Source organism: Gorilla gorilla, chromosome 2 (assembly GCF_029281585.2).
Source record: "Gorilla gorilla gorilla isolate KB3781 chromosome 2, NHGRI_mGorGor1-v2.1_pri, whole genome shotgun sequence".
Classification (NCBI taxonomy): domain Eukaryota; kingdom Metazoa; phylum Chordata; class Mammalia; order Primates; family Hominidae; genus Gorilla; species Gorilla gorilla.
Genome location: NC_086017.1, coordinates 74,376,654 through 74,395,696, shown reverse-complemented (window position 1 = coordinate 74,395,696; position 19,043 = coordinate 74,376,654). Strand labels below are relative to the sequence as shown.

At 42.8% G+C, this 19,043-nt stretch overlaps 1 protein-coding gene across 2 annotated transcripts in view; it reads left to right on the top strand.

The window, feature by feature from the left end:
- Nucleotides 1-19,043, top strand: part of ADAMTS9 (ADAM metallopeptidase with thrombospondin type 1 motif 9) — a 172,612-nt gene that overhangs the window by 139,898 nt on the left and 13,671 nt on the right. For both annotated transcript variants that reach the window (XM_031009301.3, XM_031009302.3), the window contains 7 exons: nt 1,442-1,636; nt 6,443-6,575; nt 6,793-6,887; nt 6,999-7,093; nt 7,185-7,318; nt 9,102-9,193; nt 15,110-15,214. In XM_031009301.3, the coding sequence (XP_030865161.3) occupies nt 1,442-1,636; nt 6,443-6,575; nt 6,793-6,887; nt 6,999-7,093; nt 7,185-7,318; nt 9,102-9,193; nt 15,110-15,214 (849 nt within the window). The remainder of the gene's footprint in view (nt 1-1,441; nt 1,637-6,442; nt 6,576-6,792; nt 6,888-6,998; nt 7,094-7,184; nt 7,319-9,101; nt 9,194-15,109; nt 15,215-19,043) is intronic.

Below are 19,043 nucleotides of genomic sequence, written 5' to 3'. Positions count from 1 at the left end.
GCGTCAACTTGGCCTTCAAACATTTGAACAGCAGCAGCCAAAGAAGGAAGAAATGTACACAGAGCATTTCTATGTCTCGAGCCAACTGGAAGGGAAGGCCTAGGGATGCTCTGCGTGCCTCTAGCTGGACTTGTTCTCTCCTGCCTCTGGGATTTCTTCAAGGAGAGCCTTTTCCCTGGAAAAGTTGCAGGAGAAGAAAACTATGTGACTAAAAGCAGCAGGAGACATTAGGGCAGAGCAGACACTGTGGCTTCTAACTGCCCTTGAGAATTGATGAAAGCTGTGGTCCCTCACCCCAGAAAAAGCATAACACACCAAATGTGGCATACTGTTTTGGGGTATTTATCCCACCCTCACCCAAGAACCGTAAGTCTAGAGAATACCGGCACTCTACCCCAAGTTTATGAAGCACGTTTACAAAAGATGACCAGTTATTTGATGCTGTTGCCTAAAAATATCATCAAAACTAAATTAATTGTAACTCAGTTTTATTTTTTAAATAGAAAATGATTAAAAAAAAACTTAGCTAAGGAGGTTGAAAGTTGGGACACTATAACGATGTGTATTTCTTCTGCATTTCTGTATTGGTAGAGTATGTTTAAATGCCATAGACTTAGGATGAAAGAGTACAGATGAGTGCGTGATATAGAGCAAGAGGTAGAAAAGCAGAAAGGTAACATGCCAGTCAACATCTATAGCCTAGCTGGGTGTGGTGGTGCACGCCTGTAATCCCAACTACTTGGGAGGCTGAGGCATGAGAATCACTTGAACCTGGGAGATGGAGGTTTCATTGAGCGGAGATCATGTCACCGCACTCCAGCCTGGACAACAGAGTGAGACACAGTCTCAGAAAAAAAACAAACAAACAAACAAAAAAAAAAAAAACTATAGCCACGGAGAGAGAGAGGAGAAAGAAATTAAATGGAGGGCAGGTAGGAAAGCAAACAGCACCACGGAGGGAAGGAAAACAGTCCCAGAGTCCCCGTTGGCTCAGTGCTTGGATTTCACACTCAAAATGCCGACTCACGGGTCAGCTGCTGTCTCCTCTTCCCTTCCCAATTTGGTGGTCATCATAGCTTTAGAAAAGAGCAGTTTGCCAACCTGTGCAGTTGGGCTGAAGATGCAAACTGAATGAATGACAGCTGGAGCACCTCCCCCTCCTCCTCCCTTCGAAACCTCCAGAAGGGGCTTGAGGCAACCCCACCTGCAGTGGGGGCTCAGAAGATGCCAGTGGAAGCACCAGATCCCAGAGGCACCCTGTAGGGTTGCCTGTCTCCTGTGCGCTCAGGGCCTGCCACTTGAAATGAATAAATAAGCTAATGAAGTGGGAGCTTTCTGCAGCATAGTCACACGGTCAGCGCTTGGTGTGGAGGTCAGGGGCCTATTGTGGGCTGCCCCCAGGAACTGCTCGAACCTCTCCTCTCAATCCCTGTCTTTGCAGTGCTCAGTGACCTGTGGAAAAGGCTACAAACAAAGGCTTGTCTCGTGCAGCGAGATTTACACCGGGAAGGAGAATTATGAATACAGCTACCAAACCACCATCAACTGCCCGGGCACGCAGCCCCCCAGTGTTCACCCCTGTTACCTGAGGGAGTGCCCTGTCTCGGCCACCTGGAGAGTTGGCAACTGGGGGAGTGTAAGTAGAAGACTGAGCACTCAAATCTGAAAGCCCTTGGATCTCAACCCCGTCTTAAATATGTCCTGCCTAACCCACTCTCCTTAGTAACTCTACTTCCAGGAGAAACCCTGGAGTTAGCAACTTGAAATGGGCTAACAGGGATCAAAGGGACTTCTTTCTGTTTACCAAAGTGGCTTGGTGATTAGAACATGGGCTCTGAAGCCAGACAGTCTGGATCTGAACCCTGGTTCTGCCACTTCCCAGGTGAACAACCTTGGGCGAGTTGCATAACCTTTGTGTCTCAGTTTTCTCATCTGCAAAACTGGTAGTTGTGAAGATGAAATGAGGTTACACAGGTTGAGCATCCCTAATCCAGAAATCCAAAATCCAAAATGCTATAAAATCCAAACATTTTTTAGTGCCGATATGACACCATAATGAAATGTTCCGTGGAGCATCTTGAGTTTCAGATGCTCAGATTAGGGATATCCAACTAGTAATACTGCAAGTATTCCAAATCTGAAAAAAAAAAAAAAATCTTAAATGCAAAATACTGCTGGTCCCCAGCACTTCCAATAAGGGATACTCAGCCTATACATACAAAGCACTTAGGTTATAATGGCAAATGTTTTATATATATTTTACTGCAAATTTTTTTAAAAAAATGCTTAAAATCTGATACTCATAAGAGTTACAGAAGGAGTAGTTATTGTTGCTTATGTTGTTAAGAAGTCTGTATGTTCTAGTGCTTCTATGTAAGAAATACTTCATTGCATTGGGATACAACAAGGGAGAATATTTTAAATTGGGACTGCCCTGGAAGACTGTCACAGCCCCCTGGCTCTGGACCAGGCAGCTCTCAGTCTTGAAAAATGATCAGGCAGCCAGGCACGGTAGCTCACACCTGTAATCCCAGCACTTTGAGAGGCCGAGGTCGGCGGACCATGAGGTCAGCAGATCGAGACCAGCCTGGCCAACATGGTGAAATCCTGTCTCTACTTAAAATATAATTTTTTTATTATTATACTTTAAGTTCTAGGGTACATGTATACAAATTGCAGGTGTGTTACATATGTATACATGTGCCATGTTGGTGTGCTGCACCTATTAACTCGTCATTTATATTAGGTATATCTCCTAATGCTATCCCTCCCCCTGCCCCCAACTCGATGACAGGCCCCGGTATGTGATGTTCCCCACCCTGTGTCCAAGTGTTCTCATTGTTCAGTTCCCACCTATGAGTGAGAACATGCAGTGTTTGGTTTTCTGTCCTTGCGATAGTTTGCTAAGAATGATGGTTTCCAGTTTCATCCATGTCCCTACAAAGGACATGAACTCATCCTTTTTATGGTTGCATAGTATTCCATGGTGTATATGTGCCACATTTTCTTAGTGCAGTCTATCATTGTTGGACATTTGGGTTGGTTCCAAGTCTTTGCTATTGTGAATAGTGCCACAATAAACATACGTGTGCATGTGTCTTTATAGCAGCATGATTTATAATCCTTTGGGTATATGCCCAGTAATGGGATGGCTGGGTCAAATTGTATTTCTAGTTCTAGATCCTTGAGGAATCGCCACACTGTCTTCCACAATGGTTGAACTAGTTTACAGTCCCACCAACAGTGGAAAAGTGTTCCTATTTCTCCACATCCTCTCCAGCACCTGTTGTTCCCTGACTTTTTAATAATCGCCATTCTAACTGGTGTGAGATGGTATCTCATTGAGGTTTTGATTTGCATTTCTCTGATGGCCCGTGATGATGAGCATTTTTTCATGTGTCTTTTGGCTGCATAAATGTCTTCTTTTGAGAAGTCTCTGTTCATATCCTTCGCCCACTTGTTGATGGGGTTGATTTTTTCTTGTAAATTTGTGTAAGTTCTTTGTAGATTCTGGATATTAGCCCTTTGTCAGATGGGTAGATTGTAAAAATTTTCTTCCATTCTGTAGGTTGCCTGTTCACTCTGATGGTAGTTTCTTTTGCTGTGCAGAAGCTCTTTAGTTTAATTAGATCCTGTTTGTCTATTTTGGCTTTCGTTGCCATTGATTTTGGTGTTTTCGTCATGAAGTCCTTGCCCATGCCTATGTCCTGAATGGTATTACCTAGGTTTTCTTCTAGGGTTTTTATGATTTTAGGTCTAACATTTAAGTCTTTAATCCACCTTGAATTAATTTTTGTATAAGATGTAAGGAAGGGATCCAGTTTCAGCTTTCTACATATGGCTAGCCAGTTTTTCCAGCACTGTTTATTAAATAGGGAATCCTTTCCCCATTTCTTGTTTTTGTCAGGTTTGTCAAAGATCAGATGGTTGTAGATGTGTGGTATTATTTCTGAGGGCTCTGTTCTGTTCCATTGGTCTATGTCTCTGTTTTGGTACCAGTAGCACGCTGTTTTGGTTACTGTAGCCTGTAGTATAGTGTGAAGTCAGGTAGCATGATGCCTACAGCTTTGTTCTTTCGGCTTAGGATCGTCGTGGCAATGCAGGCTCTTTTTTGGTTCCATATGAACTTTAAAGTAGTTTTTTCCAATTCTGTGAAGAAAGTCATTGGTAGCTTGGTGGGGATGGCATTGAATCTATAAATTACCTTGGGCAGTATGGCCATTTTCATGATATTGATTCTTCCTATCCATGAGCATGGAATGTTCTTCCATTTGTTTGTGTCCTTTTTTATTTCCTTGAGCAGTGGTTTGTAGTTCTCCTTGAAGAGGTCCTTCACATCCCTTGTAAGTTGGATTCCCAGGTATTTTATTCTCTTTGAAGCAATTGTGAATGGGAGTTCACTCATGATTTGGCTCTCTGTTTGTCTGTTATTGGTGTATAAGAATGCTTGTGATTTTTGCACATTGATTTTGTATCCGGAGACTTTGCTGAAGTTGCTTATCAGCTTAAGGAGATTTTGGGCTGAGACAATGGGGTTTTCTAAATGTACAATCATGTCATCTGCAAAGAGGGACAATTGGACTTCCTCTTTTCCTAATTGAATACCCTTTATTTCCTTCTCCTGCCTAATTGCCCTGGCCACAACTTCCAACACTATGTTGAATAGGAGTGGTGAGAGAGGGCATCCCTGTCTTGTGCCAGTTTTCAAAGGGAATGCTTCCAGTTTTTGCCCATTCAGTATGATATTGGCTGTGGTTTTGTCATAGATAGCTCTTATTATTTTGAAATATGTCCCATCAATACCTAATTTATTGAGAGTTTTTAGCATGAAGGTTGTTGAATTTTGTCAAAGGCCTTTTCTGCATCTATTGAGATAATCATGTGGTTTTTGTCTTTGGCTCTGTTTATATACTGGATTACATTTATTGATTTGTGTATATTGAACCAGCCTTGCATCCCAGGGATGAAGCCCACTTGATCATGGTGGATAAGCTTTTAGATGGGCTGCTGGATTCGGTTTGCCAGTATTTTATTGAGGATTTTTGCATCAATGTTCATCAAGGATATTGGTCTAAAATTCTCTTTTTTGGTTGTGTCTCTGCCCGGCTTTGGTATCAGAATGATGCTGGCCTCATAAAATGAGTTAGGGAGGATTCCCTCTTTTTCTATTGATTGGAATAGTTTCAGAAGGAATGGCACCAGTTCCTCCTTGTACCTCTGATAGAATTCGGCTGTGAATCCATCTGGTCCTGGACTCTTTTTGGTTGGTAAGCTATTGATTATTGCCACAATTTCAGAGCCTGTTATTGGTCTATTCAGAGATTCAACTTCTTCCTGGTTTAGTCTTGGGAGAGTGTATGTGTCAAGGAATTTATCCATTTCTTCTAGATTTTCTAGTTTATTTGTGTAGAGGTGTTTGTAGTATTCTCTGATGGTAGTTTGTATTTCTGTGGGGTCGGTGGTGATATCCCCTTTATCATTTTTTATTGCATCTATTTGATTCTTCTCTCTTTTTTTCTTTATTAGTCTTGCTAGCGGTCTATCTATTTTGTTGATCCTTTCAAAAAACCAGCTCCTGGATTCATTAATTTTTTGAAGGGTTTTTTGTGTCCCTATTTCCTTCATTTCTGCTCTGATTTTAGTTATTTCTTGCCTTCTGCTAGCTTTTGAATGTGTTTGTTCTTGCTTCTCTAGTTCTTTCAATTGTGATGTTAGGGTGTCAATTTTAGATCTTTCCTGCTTTCTCTTGTGGGCATTTAGTACTATATATTTCCCTCTACACACTGCTTTACTAAAATACAAAAATTTGTTGGGCGAGGTGGTGCGCGCCTGTAGTCCCAGCTACTCAGGAGTCTGAGGCAGGAGAATCGCTTGAACCTGGGAGGCGGAGGTTGCCGTGAGCTGCGATTGTGCCGTTGCACTCCGGCCTAGGCAACAAGAGCAAAACTCTGTCTCAAAAAAAAAAAAAAAAGAAAGAACTGAAAAGTGATCAGGCAAAAGTGTATAACGACTTGGAAGCAGTTAGGGTTTGAATCCTGGCTCCACTATGACCTTGAACAAATTCCTTAAATTTGAGCCCCAATCTCCCACCTGTAAAAATAAGATAATGGTAATACTATCTCATAGGGGTACTGTGAGGCTTAAATGAAAAAATTATGTGTGTGTGTGTGTGTGTGTAAAATTACACAAATTTTATACACACATTTAAGTGTTTTATACATATATATGTTTGTATAAATGCATGAACATGAATCTATAAAGCTTACCACAGAGACTGGCCCATAGTAAGTGCTCAGTAAATGTCAGCTTTTTGTATTCAGCCACACAGGGTCTGAAGTGACACCCTGTACATGATGACATCAGGGCTCTGAGCTCCACACCACCAGAAGCCTATGCCTCCCACATTCCATAGCCACACCGCTGACTCTCATTTGTCTTACAGTGCTCAGTGTCTTGTGGTGTTGGAGTGATGCAGAGATCTGTGCAATGTTTAACCAATGAGGACCAACCCAGCCACTTATGCCACACTGATCTGAAGCCAGAAGAACGAAAAACCTGCCGTAATGTCTATAACTGTAAGTTGGCCAACTGAAGTTATCTTTCTTTAGCATGAAGAACAGGATATCTTTGTTCATTTGATTGCCTGCCCTTTTTAGAAATATAGAATTTTTTCTGAAGGAAATCATTCGCTTTGCTAAAAAGTTTTAGTGTGAACAATGTCATTCATTCTATAGGCAGATAATTCACATCTCGGATCATCACACCCTATTTTTTGTGATTGGTGTTTTCTAGGTGAGTTACCCCAGAATTGCAAGGAGGTAAAAAGACTCAAAGGTGCCAGTGAAGATGGTGAATATTTCCTGATGATTAGAGGAAAGCTTCTGAAGGTGAATGTCAGATACCAGTCATTATTTCAAGAATATTTTTAGAGTGAGTGATCACCGCTCTCATTACCTCATTTCTGAGCCACTCTTCATGGGTTATTTATGGTCTTTCAGATATTCTGCGCGGGGATGCACTCTGACCACCCCAAAGAGTACGTGACACTGGTGCATGGAGACTCTGAGAATTTCTCCGAGGTTTATGGGCACAGGTAGGAGAGCCAGGCTCAGAAGATCTCAGAGGCCTGGAGATCCCTGGAAATGCTTTCCCATCCTTACCAGAACATTCTCTGTATAATTTAGGTTACACAACCCAACAGAATGTCCCTATAATGGGAGCCGGCGCGATGACTGCCAATGTCGGAAGGATTACACGGCCGCTGGGTTTTCCAGTTTTCAGAAAATCAGAATAGACCTGACCAGCATGCAGATAATCAGTAAGTTAGTGAGGAGTCCTTTGGGAATGTGTGCGTTCTTCTCTCCATTCAGACAGCAAGCATGTCTTGCACATTGGCTAGCAGGGAGGTGCACATTGCACATTGCACATTGGCTAGTATGGAGAGGAAGAACACTGGGAGCTTACAGTGCAGCGAGGATAGTCCTGCAGGCAGTTTTGTCTCTTGTTCACTGCTGTATTCCCCAGTGCCTGGAAAGTGGCTCGCACAAGGCAGGTGCTCTCTCCGATTTGTGATGAATGAATTGAATGAATGAATGAAGTAGATGAAAGTGCATGAAAGAAGCACCACTGAAATGTGGGAGGTCAGGGCAGCATTCCAGAAAATATGACATTGAAATAGAGACCCTAAGGTCAAGTTAGGGTTAGCCAGGCACAGGGGTCAGTGTGGGGGAAGCAGAGGTGGTAGCAGAAGTGTTCAAGGTAGAATAAACAGCAGATACAAAACCCCAAAGCCAAGAAATTCATGGGCAACATTCACCACCCCCAGCCCAGCTTTCGCCAGCACAGTGTACATGCTTACACAGACGTAAAACTAATTTTATTCAATCGTCAATGTGCAGAAGAAAAATGGAACACAGAATTACCTTTTCTGAACTAGCCTGTGTGTGGGCTGATTTCATACTCTCGCCAACACTGCATCTCTGCTGGGGACATTAATCATAGGAGTGGTTAAAGACAGCTAAAATACCTCAACATGTTCCCTTGCATAAAGGAAAAACAGAAATAATGAATAATTAATTTTTCCTCATTAACATTATACCCATAATATTGCATTACTTTTCTCTTGAGGTAGATTAAACGTGATTTGTACCAAGATACTTTAAATTTCCTTGAGCTAGAATGATGAGGGGTAAAGGCAGAGGGTCTGCAGTTTCTCTACTTAGGAAAACACCCCAGCTAAGACCCAAGGGTTCTACATGCTGAAGCAAGCAAGGGCCCCTTTCCTTGCAGAATGGAGCACTGGGATTTCCCTCTCACCAAAGTGTAGTGAACTGTAGGAAGATTAAGGCCATTCCTGAAAGACGAGGCAGAAAGATGAAACCTGCCTCTGGCCTCCAATCTCCCTGGCAGACAGCTTTTGCAGGATTCTCAGGTTAACTCCTCCCTTTGCATGTGCAGAGCTCATCTCAGGAGCTACAGTAGGGGTTAACAACGTACACTTTGGGTTGGCCTTGTATTTATTGGCTCTTTAAAAAATAAAAAATTACAGGCTAGCCCCGAACTTGAGAAACTGCCATTAATAATTTCAAGATGGGGGTTCTAATTGCACCACATTTTGGCAATAATAGTGCCTAGGCCACGGGAGGACAGAGGAAACCTCAGGGAATCGCTCCTAAGTAGCTGGAAATGCTCTCTTCCTGGCTTATTTCCCCCTGGCCTGAAGCCCGTGATGCAGGATAACAGGAGGTTCTCAACCAGCCAATTACGCTACATTTAAGTGAGGTGATTCACATATTTATTTATGTAGGAATCAATTCCAAAGTCATTTGAAACCCCCTTTTTGGCTTCCATACTGTGGGGAGACAGACATTCGGGGCTGATGAAGCCCGGGGAATGAAGCTCGCAGAACCACAAATATAATCAGGAAAAAGCAAGTGAGCATCTGGATCCATTTGCCCACTAATACTTCACATTGCTTCTTTCTCTCCCATTCCCTCTTATTCTTCTTCTTCCCTTCTGTCTCCGTGTTAATGTCCTGTTCCTTCCTTGCCTTTCTCCCACTCTTACCTTCCCCTGCCTTTATCCCCTTCTCCACCCCACAGCCACTGACTTACAGTTTGCAAGGACAAGCGAAGGACATCCCGTCCCTTTTGCCACAGCCGGGGATTGCTACAGCGCTGCCAAGTGCCCACAGGTATGTCCTTGGTGCCTTCCCCCTTGCCAGGGATTCACCTCCCTCCTTTCCCGGGAACATCCTCAGTTGCATCTGTTCCTGGGAATGTGATTAGAACAGTTGCTCTGGAGGGCAGTTTGGCCACATGTATCAAGACCCTCTCAAACGCTCTGGAGTCTAATCTCGTAATTCAGCTCCTGAAACTGGGTCCTAAGGAAATGATCATAGCTACATGCCTAACTTCTGCATTCAACAAAACACGCCAACTTAGAAACAAATTAGATGTCGGTTAGCGAGGGCTTGGTTAAACAAATTATGGTGGTTAATAAAATGAATATTGTACAGTCAGCGGAGTGCTAGTAAATATTTAATGACTGACTCTTCTAAAAAAAAAGGTTCTGCTTTGTAACATTTGTCAATTGCCATGGTGTAAATATTCTCCCTATAATTGATTTCAAGCCGTCAACATTATGTCACTAAATGGAGGGCTAGGAAGAAGGAAGACAGTTGACTCTCAAAAGCCAGTTCAAGCAAGTGCCAACACACCACTGTCAGCCTTTATGAATCTGAATATTGCATGATATAGAAAAACACTTTACGTGGATTAGACAGAAAAAACAAGATGTAAAACACTACATGCAGTATGATCCCATCTGTATTTTCTTTTAATGTATAAACAGAAAAAGTCTGGAAGGACTTTTTCAAAATATTAGTTGGGTGCATTGGTAAGGTTTTTTTTTTTTAAATTTAATGTTTAACTTTGCTGGGTTTCCTAAATTTTTCAAAGTAAGCATGAAACCAATTTTTTAAAAAATAAATAAAAGTTTGACTTGGAGATCTCAAAATTTTCAAGACTTATCTGGGTTTCCTTCGGTTCCTGAATGGTAGTCAGAAATGGCTCTAGAATAGTCTTAGCAACAAATCAGCTGACCTTTCTCAAGTGCTCACTTTGTGCCAGGCACCATCCTTTTTACTGGAGACTCACAAACATTCATCCCTTGAGAAATCTGTAGCCTATTAGAGAGGATGACAGGTTAACGAATATCCATGAGATAATAATATATTCTAGAAGTCCTCCGGGACCAAGGCTTGGGGCTCTGTGGATGTCATTGACTCAACCTGTTACCCCTACTTCAGTTCTACAAAGTTTGCAGTGTTCGGACCAGAAGTGCAAATTCATCATCTTCTGTTGGATGGCTTTTCAGCAGAGCCACTCAGCAGCAATCTTTCTGCCCATTCTGTGGTTCTACACTTTCTTGCCTGAGAGAGGCGTGGCAAGTTTTAGCTTGTCTTTTGAAACATGCTGTCATAATCAGCTCGGGCTAATTTTGCAAAGCAGATGTTAGTCTTTACAAGAAGCTTCTGCCCTTGGAAGGCAGGACAAACATAATGAACTCAGTGATTCTGGGCAGGAGAACTTGGCCAGTTTTCTCTTAGGTTTAAGGGAGGTCTTCACAAAGCTGTTGTTAAACTCTGTCAAGAGTTTCTCACTTTGCCTGTGAACCTTCAAAAGTCTGAAGACTGGGATTCTGTGATGCATTCAGAATCCCAAGCCCTGTCTCCATAGGATGGATTTACCCCCAACTACAGAGAACGTCCGAAGACAAACACATCTGAACGTTGTTTTAACGAGGCGTTTTTTCGGCCTCAAGCTTTAGAAGAGCATTGCTAAACGTTTTAGAGAAGTGGAGAGGAAGCTCTCAGGAGAGAGGGAAAATAAACAAAGGACATAATGATAAAAAGAGCCTTTCTTCCATTACCCAGGAATCAAAAACTTTTGAAGTACAGTTTTTTTTAGGGCAATTGATGGCTTCAAAAACCCCATTGGTGTCTGTTGCATTTTAGTGGCTAATAGATTGGCCCTGTCCTGCCTTTTTCAAATGTCTCAGGATTTTCTTGTTTCTATTTGCACATCCTTTGGGAAGCTTAAGTAAATAAAAAGTAACTTGCATTCATTTATTTTAATAATTCAGAGACAAATGAACTGATTGATTTGCTAAATCCTGACAATGAAGCAATTCCTAAATGGGAAAACCCAAAGCTTGAGAGAGGCTAATTTGTATTTTTTCCCAGCTCATTCTTCAAACCATATTGGGTACTTTAAGAATTCAATTCCTTAGACACATATTGAGCACCAGCTACACTGATGCAAGATGTGAGTTTTTCAAATCAGTTTTCCAGGAAAAGGTTTGTAGAAAGCGCGATTGTGGAGACTGCTTCGGAGTAGGTGGTTCAGCCTTTGACCTAGTGATTGCACAGAAATCAAAGCAGAATGATGTTGTGTTTGAGAATTTCTTTCTTTTACCTCACTGACCACTATTGCTTTGTGGATGTATTTATTAATAAGAGTGGATTCCCCGACAGCCCTCATCTTGAAACATAACCAGAATATTTTTTATCCTGATGACAGTAGATGTGACACTATTATTATTGATGGTATTAATAGCTACCATTTATTATGCGTCTATGCTTTAGTCACTGTACTCAGTATTGTCTACTCAATGTAGCATTTAAATCACCACAGTATTCTATGAAAATGCCTCCTTTTTAAAGAGGAGGAGGGTAAGGAGTAGAAATTGGGAGGATTTGCCCAAACCTACACAGCTGCCGCTCAGTAGAGTCTGGATTTGAACCTAAGTGTGTGTGAATTCATATCCATGATAGTAGACGTGTCTTTTTGATTCTGTTTTCAGGCAAGATTTCTGCAACATTTGCTCTTGTACAACAGAAAACAGGATTATCCTTTGGTCTAAGCACATCTTTGGCAAACCTTTACGGACCAACTAGTAAACGTATAACTCTTAATCACTCTTCTTTAGAATAGGCAACAGAAGGTGGTATTTACAACTCGTGTGCCCTTTAGACCTTGAAGATAAGGCCTTTAAGGGCAAAGATGTCCCAGAGCAGAGCCAGAAAGAACATTAGGTCTTTACTTCTCTGGTGGAACTCAACTTTCAGAGTGCTAACAATCAGCTAGGACATTTGCTGAAATGCAGATCCCTAAACTGGAAAGGGCAGAAGGAGAATGAGGAGGACGATCTCCTGTTGGATCTGGGTTCATCAACCCCTCTGGGAAGGCAGACTTAGTAGACGTATATATTGAGTATGTTCAGACACTGGACGCCCAGGTCGGCTGGGGGCTTGTCCAGAAAGAAGTTGGGTCAGCCGCCTGGACCTCCGGAAAACTTCAGTGCCAAAGCAGATCAAGTCTCCTTTCTCTTGCAGTACAGGTGGGACAGGCAGTCTGAGTGGAAAGCATAATGGAGGGAGAAAAGAGGGACATTCTTGGCACTAGGATGGCCTGGGCACTTTGAGTTATGTGGACCCACTCCTGGGGGCAGGAATGATAGTAAGATAAGAAAATTTGGAGGGGAGGGGGTAGCAGGTGCGGTGGGTCATGCCTGTAATCCCAGCACTTTGGGAGGCTGAGGGAGGTGGATCACTTGAGGTCAAGGCCAGCCTGGCCAACGTGGTGAAACTCCATCTCTACCAAAATAAAAATTAGCTGGGCGTGGTGGTGCACACCTGTAGTCCCAGCTACTCAGAAGGCTGAGGTAGGAGAATCATTTGAACCCGGGAGGCAGAGGTTGCTGTGAGCCAAAATTATGCGACTGCACTCCAGGCTAGGTGACAGAGTGAGACCCTGTCTCAAAAAAAAAAAAAAAAAGGAAAAGAAAATGGCCAGTGGAATAATGCAACATACAGAATCCGGTGTCTGAGGGGGCGTCAGTGCAGCTACAGTCAAAAACACCTGAGCACGGCAGCCATGCCACATAAGAACCATGACCCTCTGTAGCATATTGTCATAAAAATGTCATATGTATATATATGTGAGATGGAATCTCACTCTGTTGCCCAGGCTGGAGTGCAGTGGCACAATCTGGGCTCACTGCAACCTCCACTTCCTGCCCTCAAGCTATTCTCCTGCCTCAGTCTCCCAAGCAGCTGGGATTACAGGCACGCACCACCATGACCAGCTAATTTTTGTATTTTTAGTAGAGATGGGGTTTCACCATGTTGGGGCTAGGCTGGTCTTGAACTCTCAACCTCAGGTGATCCACCTGCCTCAGCCTCCCAAAGTACTAGGATTACAGGTGTGAGCCACCACACTCAGCCCAAAAATATTTTTTAAATATTACCTACTGTCTGCCAGGTAATGAGTGACATGCATTGTGTCTTCTGTCTAATCACCTCCTATTCACAGGTTAAGTCTTACTAATCCATTTTACAGATGGTCTCCTTGCCTGAGGTCATGCTGAAAGTAAAGAAGGGAGCAAGATTCTAGGGTAAATCTACCCTTTGTACCAGGTTTTCAATCAGCCTCAGCACTTTTCGGGCTGGAGAATTCTCTGTTGTGGGCTGTCCTGTGCATCGCAGCAGCATCCTTGGTCTCTACCTACCAGATGCCAACAGCAGCACCACTCCCTGCCCCCCACAGTTGTGACAAACAAAAATGTTTCCAGACATTGCCAGATTTCCCCTGGGGTCAAAATCGTGCCCTGTTGAGAACCACTGATTTAGTCCAAACTAAGTCCTCTGGTCACCTCTATCTTGTGGAATCTAGCACTCCAGAAGTGTTTATAAACTTTTGTTAGTCAATATTTATGGAACTGGCATTGAGAGACCTCTAAGCTACACTTAGTCCTGGAAATCTTAATTGAGGAGCTAGGATATAATATTTAAGTGGCTAGTCGTATGTTACAAACCATAGCTGATTCAATAAACAAAGCAATAGTAAGGCCCTGCTCTCAATAAGCTTACTGTTATATTGAAGAGATCACACGAACACTTACAAAACAATTAGAAAATGTAAGACAGATACCATCTTTTTGCATATCTACTAAGCGCCAGCCATAGCTGATTTCTTTTAGTCCTCTGTACGGTGCTCAGAGGGAAGAGAGTTTTAGTGCCTTCCATTTTACAGATGAATAAACTGAGGTTCCAAGAGGTGAGAAAAGATCTGGCCAGGATCTAATCACAGGTGAAAGAACTTTATTTACACGCGGGTCTGATCAGCTGTGAGCTCCTCCTTGCCTCTCTTCTTGTTTATAAAAGACTGTTTTGACAAAGTGCTGGTTTGTCAGTTTCAGAGAGAAAGCAATCAGGAGTGTTCATGTGGAATATTTTTAGCTCTGAAACTGCTCATTGTGGAGTAGGAAGCCTCAAGAAAGTATTTCAGATGCCTTTGCGAGTCATTTTTGAAAGAGAGAGTGAGAGAGACAATTGGAGAAAGCAGCGAGAGGGTCTTTCTGCTGCACCGTCTCTTTAGAAATCAATATTGAGGCACCAGAGGCCATGTTCTCAAAGGCACCCTCGGAGGGGAGGGGTTTGGGAGATCTCCCTTACCCGAGCCTGAAAGCCGCATCCTCCAGGCCCAGGTGGTCTTGAGCAGGCCAACCCTGCCCTCTGCTGACCGTCCTGGGGAAAGCGCCTCTTCTTTGAAGTCCCGCCCTGCTGTGCTTAGTACGCGGTGTGCTAATCGCCCCAGGGAGCTGGAAGCCCAGGAAGCTTGGCACCAAGATCTTGTTAGAAAAATTACACTGTGACATTTTGTTCCTGAAGGAATCTGATAATTGTGAGCAACATCAGGACTGCTGTGTTAGGGAGGCCGAATGGAGCAAGGACTTTGAAGTCAGGAGGATGTGAGTTGGACTCCTACCGTATCCTGGAGAAGTTAATCACTTCCGCTAAGCCTCAGTTTCCCTATCTGTAAAGAAAACCTCCTTCATAGAGCTCTTTCGAGGATGACTAACATGATGCATGAAGAATGGCTGGCCTTGAACAAACAAAACTAAATACCATCAATAATTAGTAGCTATCACAATTAATCAACATCCTTCTCTTTTCCAAAGTACCTTTTATTGTATCACCTTTGCCTTTGCTTTTTTGGGGACATCACATGGACTGAAAATCTCTTTTGTTGATCGTGTTTTCCAGGGTCGTTTTAGCATCAACCTTTATGGAACCGGCTTGTCTTTAACTGAATCTGCCAGATGGATATCACAAGGGAATTACGCTGTCTCTGACATCAAGAAGTCGCCGGTAAGGTTCTACAGATGGGTTGGGAGATCAATTTTTATTTCTTTCTTTCGTTCTTGTCTTTATTACTGTGGTAGTGGTGCTGAAGGAGCAAACGAATGTGCTTTCCCACTTAAGCCATTTTGTAGCGTCAGGAACGCCATTTAGGAAATAAACCTAGGGTGCAGTGTTTACACGTGATTAAAGTGTGAGAGCCTTGTTCACTTCTGGTGAATTCTTCCTTGAGAGGTGAACATACGAACCATCCAAGTAATTAGAAAAACCACCTAACCAGGGAGGTAAAAGCAGGAAGAAGCCTCTGTCGAGAGTGTGGCTCAGACATCTTTCAGTTAGCCAGCTTGCGGTTCGTTCTGTGAACCGAGGGGAAATGACCTCTTCTTTTTATTTAGAAAAATTGAAATACATATGGAGCTAGAAGACAGATGACTTATTAAGTGATATATCTGGAGAATTAGAGATACACACACAGGGTCTACAATAATAAGTTTTTCACCCTGTAAAATCTGGGTGGTTAAGGTGTGGTCTACACAGTGCATCAGTGTCACCTGGGGGCCCGTTGGAAATGCAGGTTCTGGGTCCCAGACCCTAGTGAGTCAGAGTCTACAGCTGAACAGTGTCTCAGGTGGTGATGGGCACAATACAGCTTGAGAAACACTGTGCTGTGCAGATGGTCCCTAACTTACGATGGTTCCACTTGATTTTTCAACTTCACCATGGTTCAAAGGCAAAACACGCTCGGTAGAAACCCTACTTCAGGTACCGATACAGCCGTTCTGTTTTTCATTAAGTACAGTATTCAATCAATTACACAAAATATTCAACACTTTATTATAAAACAGGCTTTGTGTTAGATGATTTTGCCCCGCTATAGGCTAATGCAAGTGTTCTGAGTACATTTAAGGTAGGCTAGCCTAGGCTGTGATGTTCAGAAAGTTAGATATATTAAATGCATTTTTGACTTAATGATATTTTCAACTTGCGATGTGTTTATTGAGACATAACCCCATTGTAAACTGAGGAGCGTGTCGACTGTGTACTGTTTCTCACCGTGGGTGTATAGTAGAATCACCTGAGGAATTTTTAAATGCACCTGCCCAAGTCCTTCCCACACAGATGAGCTGAATTGGAATCTCTGAGGGCGGGGGGACCTGGCAGGAGTAGAATTTAAAGCTCCCCAAATGATTCAAATGTACAGCCAGGTCAGAAACCGCTGCCACTTAACAGCCTTTCCTCTGAAGTCCTGAGAATGTGGGGCAGAAACCCGGCTCATGGAAGAATGTCTAAGTTTACCCAGGCATGGCCCATTTCTCCCGTCCCATCTCAGCCAGGAGCCCTGCCTGGGGTTGCCTCAGAAATAGGGGAAGACAAAGAAGAGAGCTGGGAAAGTAGGGTTTTATTACAAGGCAGAACTGCCAGATAAAATACAGGACACCCAGTTAAATTAGAATTTCAAATACACAGTGAGGATCGCCTGATCCTAAGAGTTCGAGACCAGCCTGGGCAAGGTGGTGAGACCCTGGTTTTGCAAAAACTTTAAAAATCAGCTGGGCATGGTGGTGCATGCCTGTAGTCCCAGCTACTTGGAGGTTGAGGTGGGAGGATACCTTGAGCCCAGGATGTCAAGGGGGCAGTGAACCATGATTGCACGACTGCACTCCAGGCTGGGCTGCAAAGTGAGACACCATCTCTTTTTTTTTTTTTTTAAGTACACAATGAACACTGTTTACAATAAGTGTACTGTTATCACTACATGGGACATAGTTGTACTAAACATGTATATGTTGTTTATCTGAAATTCATACTTAACCAAGCATCCTGTATTTTTATTTTCTAAATCTGAAAACCCTATTGCAAATACTTCTACCTAATCAAAATAACACTATAAAAAAGCAGCTCAACCTGCCTCCCTCACCTGAGAAAGAGGAGAAATGTCCAATTGGGACATTCCAGGAAAATCTGTTTCCTGATCTCTTTTTCTAGCTGCCATGATTAAGTTTGTGTCTGTGAAAAAAAGCTATCTCACTCTCTCTCTTCTCCATCTAAGCCAATCAATGTCCTCAAATCCGATTAACTAAATAGCCATATTGATTACTTGTAAATTAGTCATTAAATATTTTTCCTTGCACTGAAAGGAATAAAGATAGCTGAGAGAGAGTGCATGAGCTTTAGAATGTGCCCCGAAATTATAATGTTCTTTTCCCATTCCTTCCCTCCAAAATCTATACATTATGTTTCTTTTCTCTTGACAAATAAAAATCGTATATTTTTATCGTGTACAACATGATGTTTTGAAATACACTGTATGTTTCAGTGACCCAGAACCAAAAAATTTGCCTGTCTAGTGCCACTGCACTGCAGCCTGGGTGATAGAGTGAGGCTCTGTTAAAAAAATAAGTAAATAAATAAATAAAAATGTGATTGTAGGAAACCCATGTAGATAAACTGTAACCTAAATTATAATTCTATTCGTTAGATAGTTACTACCGTTTCAGCCAGAAACTAAAAATAATTAAAGCCAGGAGCGCCACCTTATGGAAAGAATGATCACTACACTGGCTGTTCCCCAAGGCTTTTGGGAGATGCCTGGGCTGGAGGGAGCTGGGTATGACAATTGCCTGTCGGCATTTTTTTTTTTTTTTTTTTAATCTTGGTGTTCTTTGGCAGCTCAGAGAGTCTGAGCTGAAAATTAATCTCCAGGGCCTGTCGAGTACTCCTTATGAATATCTGGGAGCTGGGACTGACGGAGCCCTCTCTAGCCCCCGGCTGTCTGGAGAAATGCTGTCTGACTTCCCCCGTGTGGTCCAGAGAAGCATGTCCTAGCAATGCTTCCTGAAAATAGGCTTCCACCGCCCAACACGTTTGGGAGAAAATGCTAGTATATTGTATTTCCTTCCTGAAGAGTTACAGTAAGCATTAGCATGTGAGGTGGGACTAAATTATACAGGAAATAAACCTGTGTGACTTTAGCCAGCATTCCACTAAAGCAGTGGTTCTCAAACTCAGGAGTGCTTCACCATCACCTGCAGGGCTTGTGAAAACACAAGCAGGTGGCCAGATGTAGTGCCTTGTGCCCATAATCCCAGCACTTGGGAAGGCTGAGGCAGGAGGATTGCTTGAGCCCAGGAATTCAAGACCAGCTTGGGCAACACAGGGAGACCCAATCTCTACAAAAAAAAAAAAAATTAAATAACTGACTGTGGTGGTGTGCACCTGTAGTCTTAGCTACTCAGGAGGCTGAGGTGAGGATGAGCCTGGGTGGTCAAGGCTGCAATGAGCCGTTATTGTACCACTGTACTCCAGCCTGGGCAACAGAGTGAGACCACATCTCAAAACAAAACAAAACCCACCACATGATCAGTCTGAGGAGAGGCCAGAAATTGACATCTGTAACCATTTCCCTGGTGATGCTGATGCCCCTGATCTGGAGTCACATTTTGAGAACCACTAACCTAAATGAAGCCAACCACAAAAACTTCTTTTCAAAGTTACAGCTTGTAATTTCCCCCAAATAACCAGGGTTCCATGAAACACACTTCAAGAATTGTGCCATATCCTGTTCCCACTCGATACCTACTACTATCTGTCCCCAGAGGGCCTGTGGCCCAGTCTTCTGTGGGATGCTCAGACCCTGGCCAGTTATAATACTCTCTTTTCCAAATAGCCCTGTTTCAGCTCTCAAATAATCATTCCTCACTTTCTTTTGCTTTTCTGCCAGGAGTTACAGAGGGGGAAAAAAAAATGAAAACCTCAATTTTCCAAACCTCCTTGGCAATAAAATGTTTTCCCCAAGCAAAACTAAAGGAAAGCTGTATTCATTCAGGTAAAACTAGAT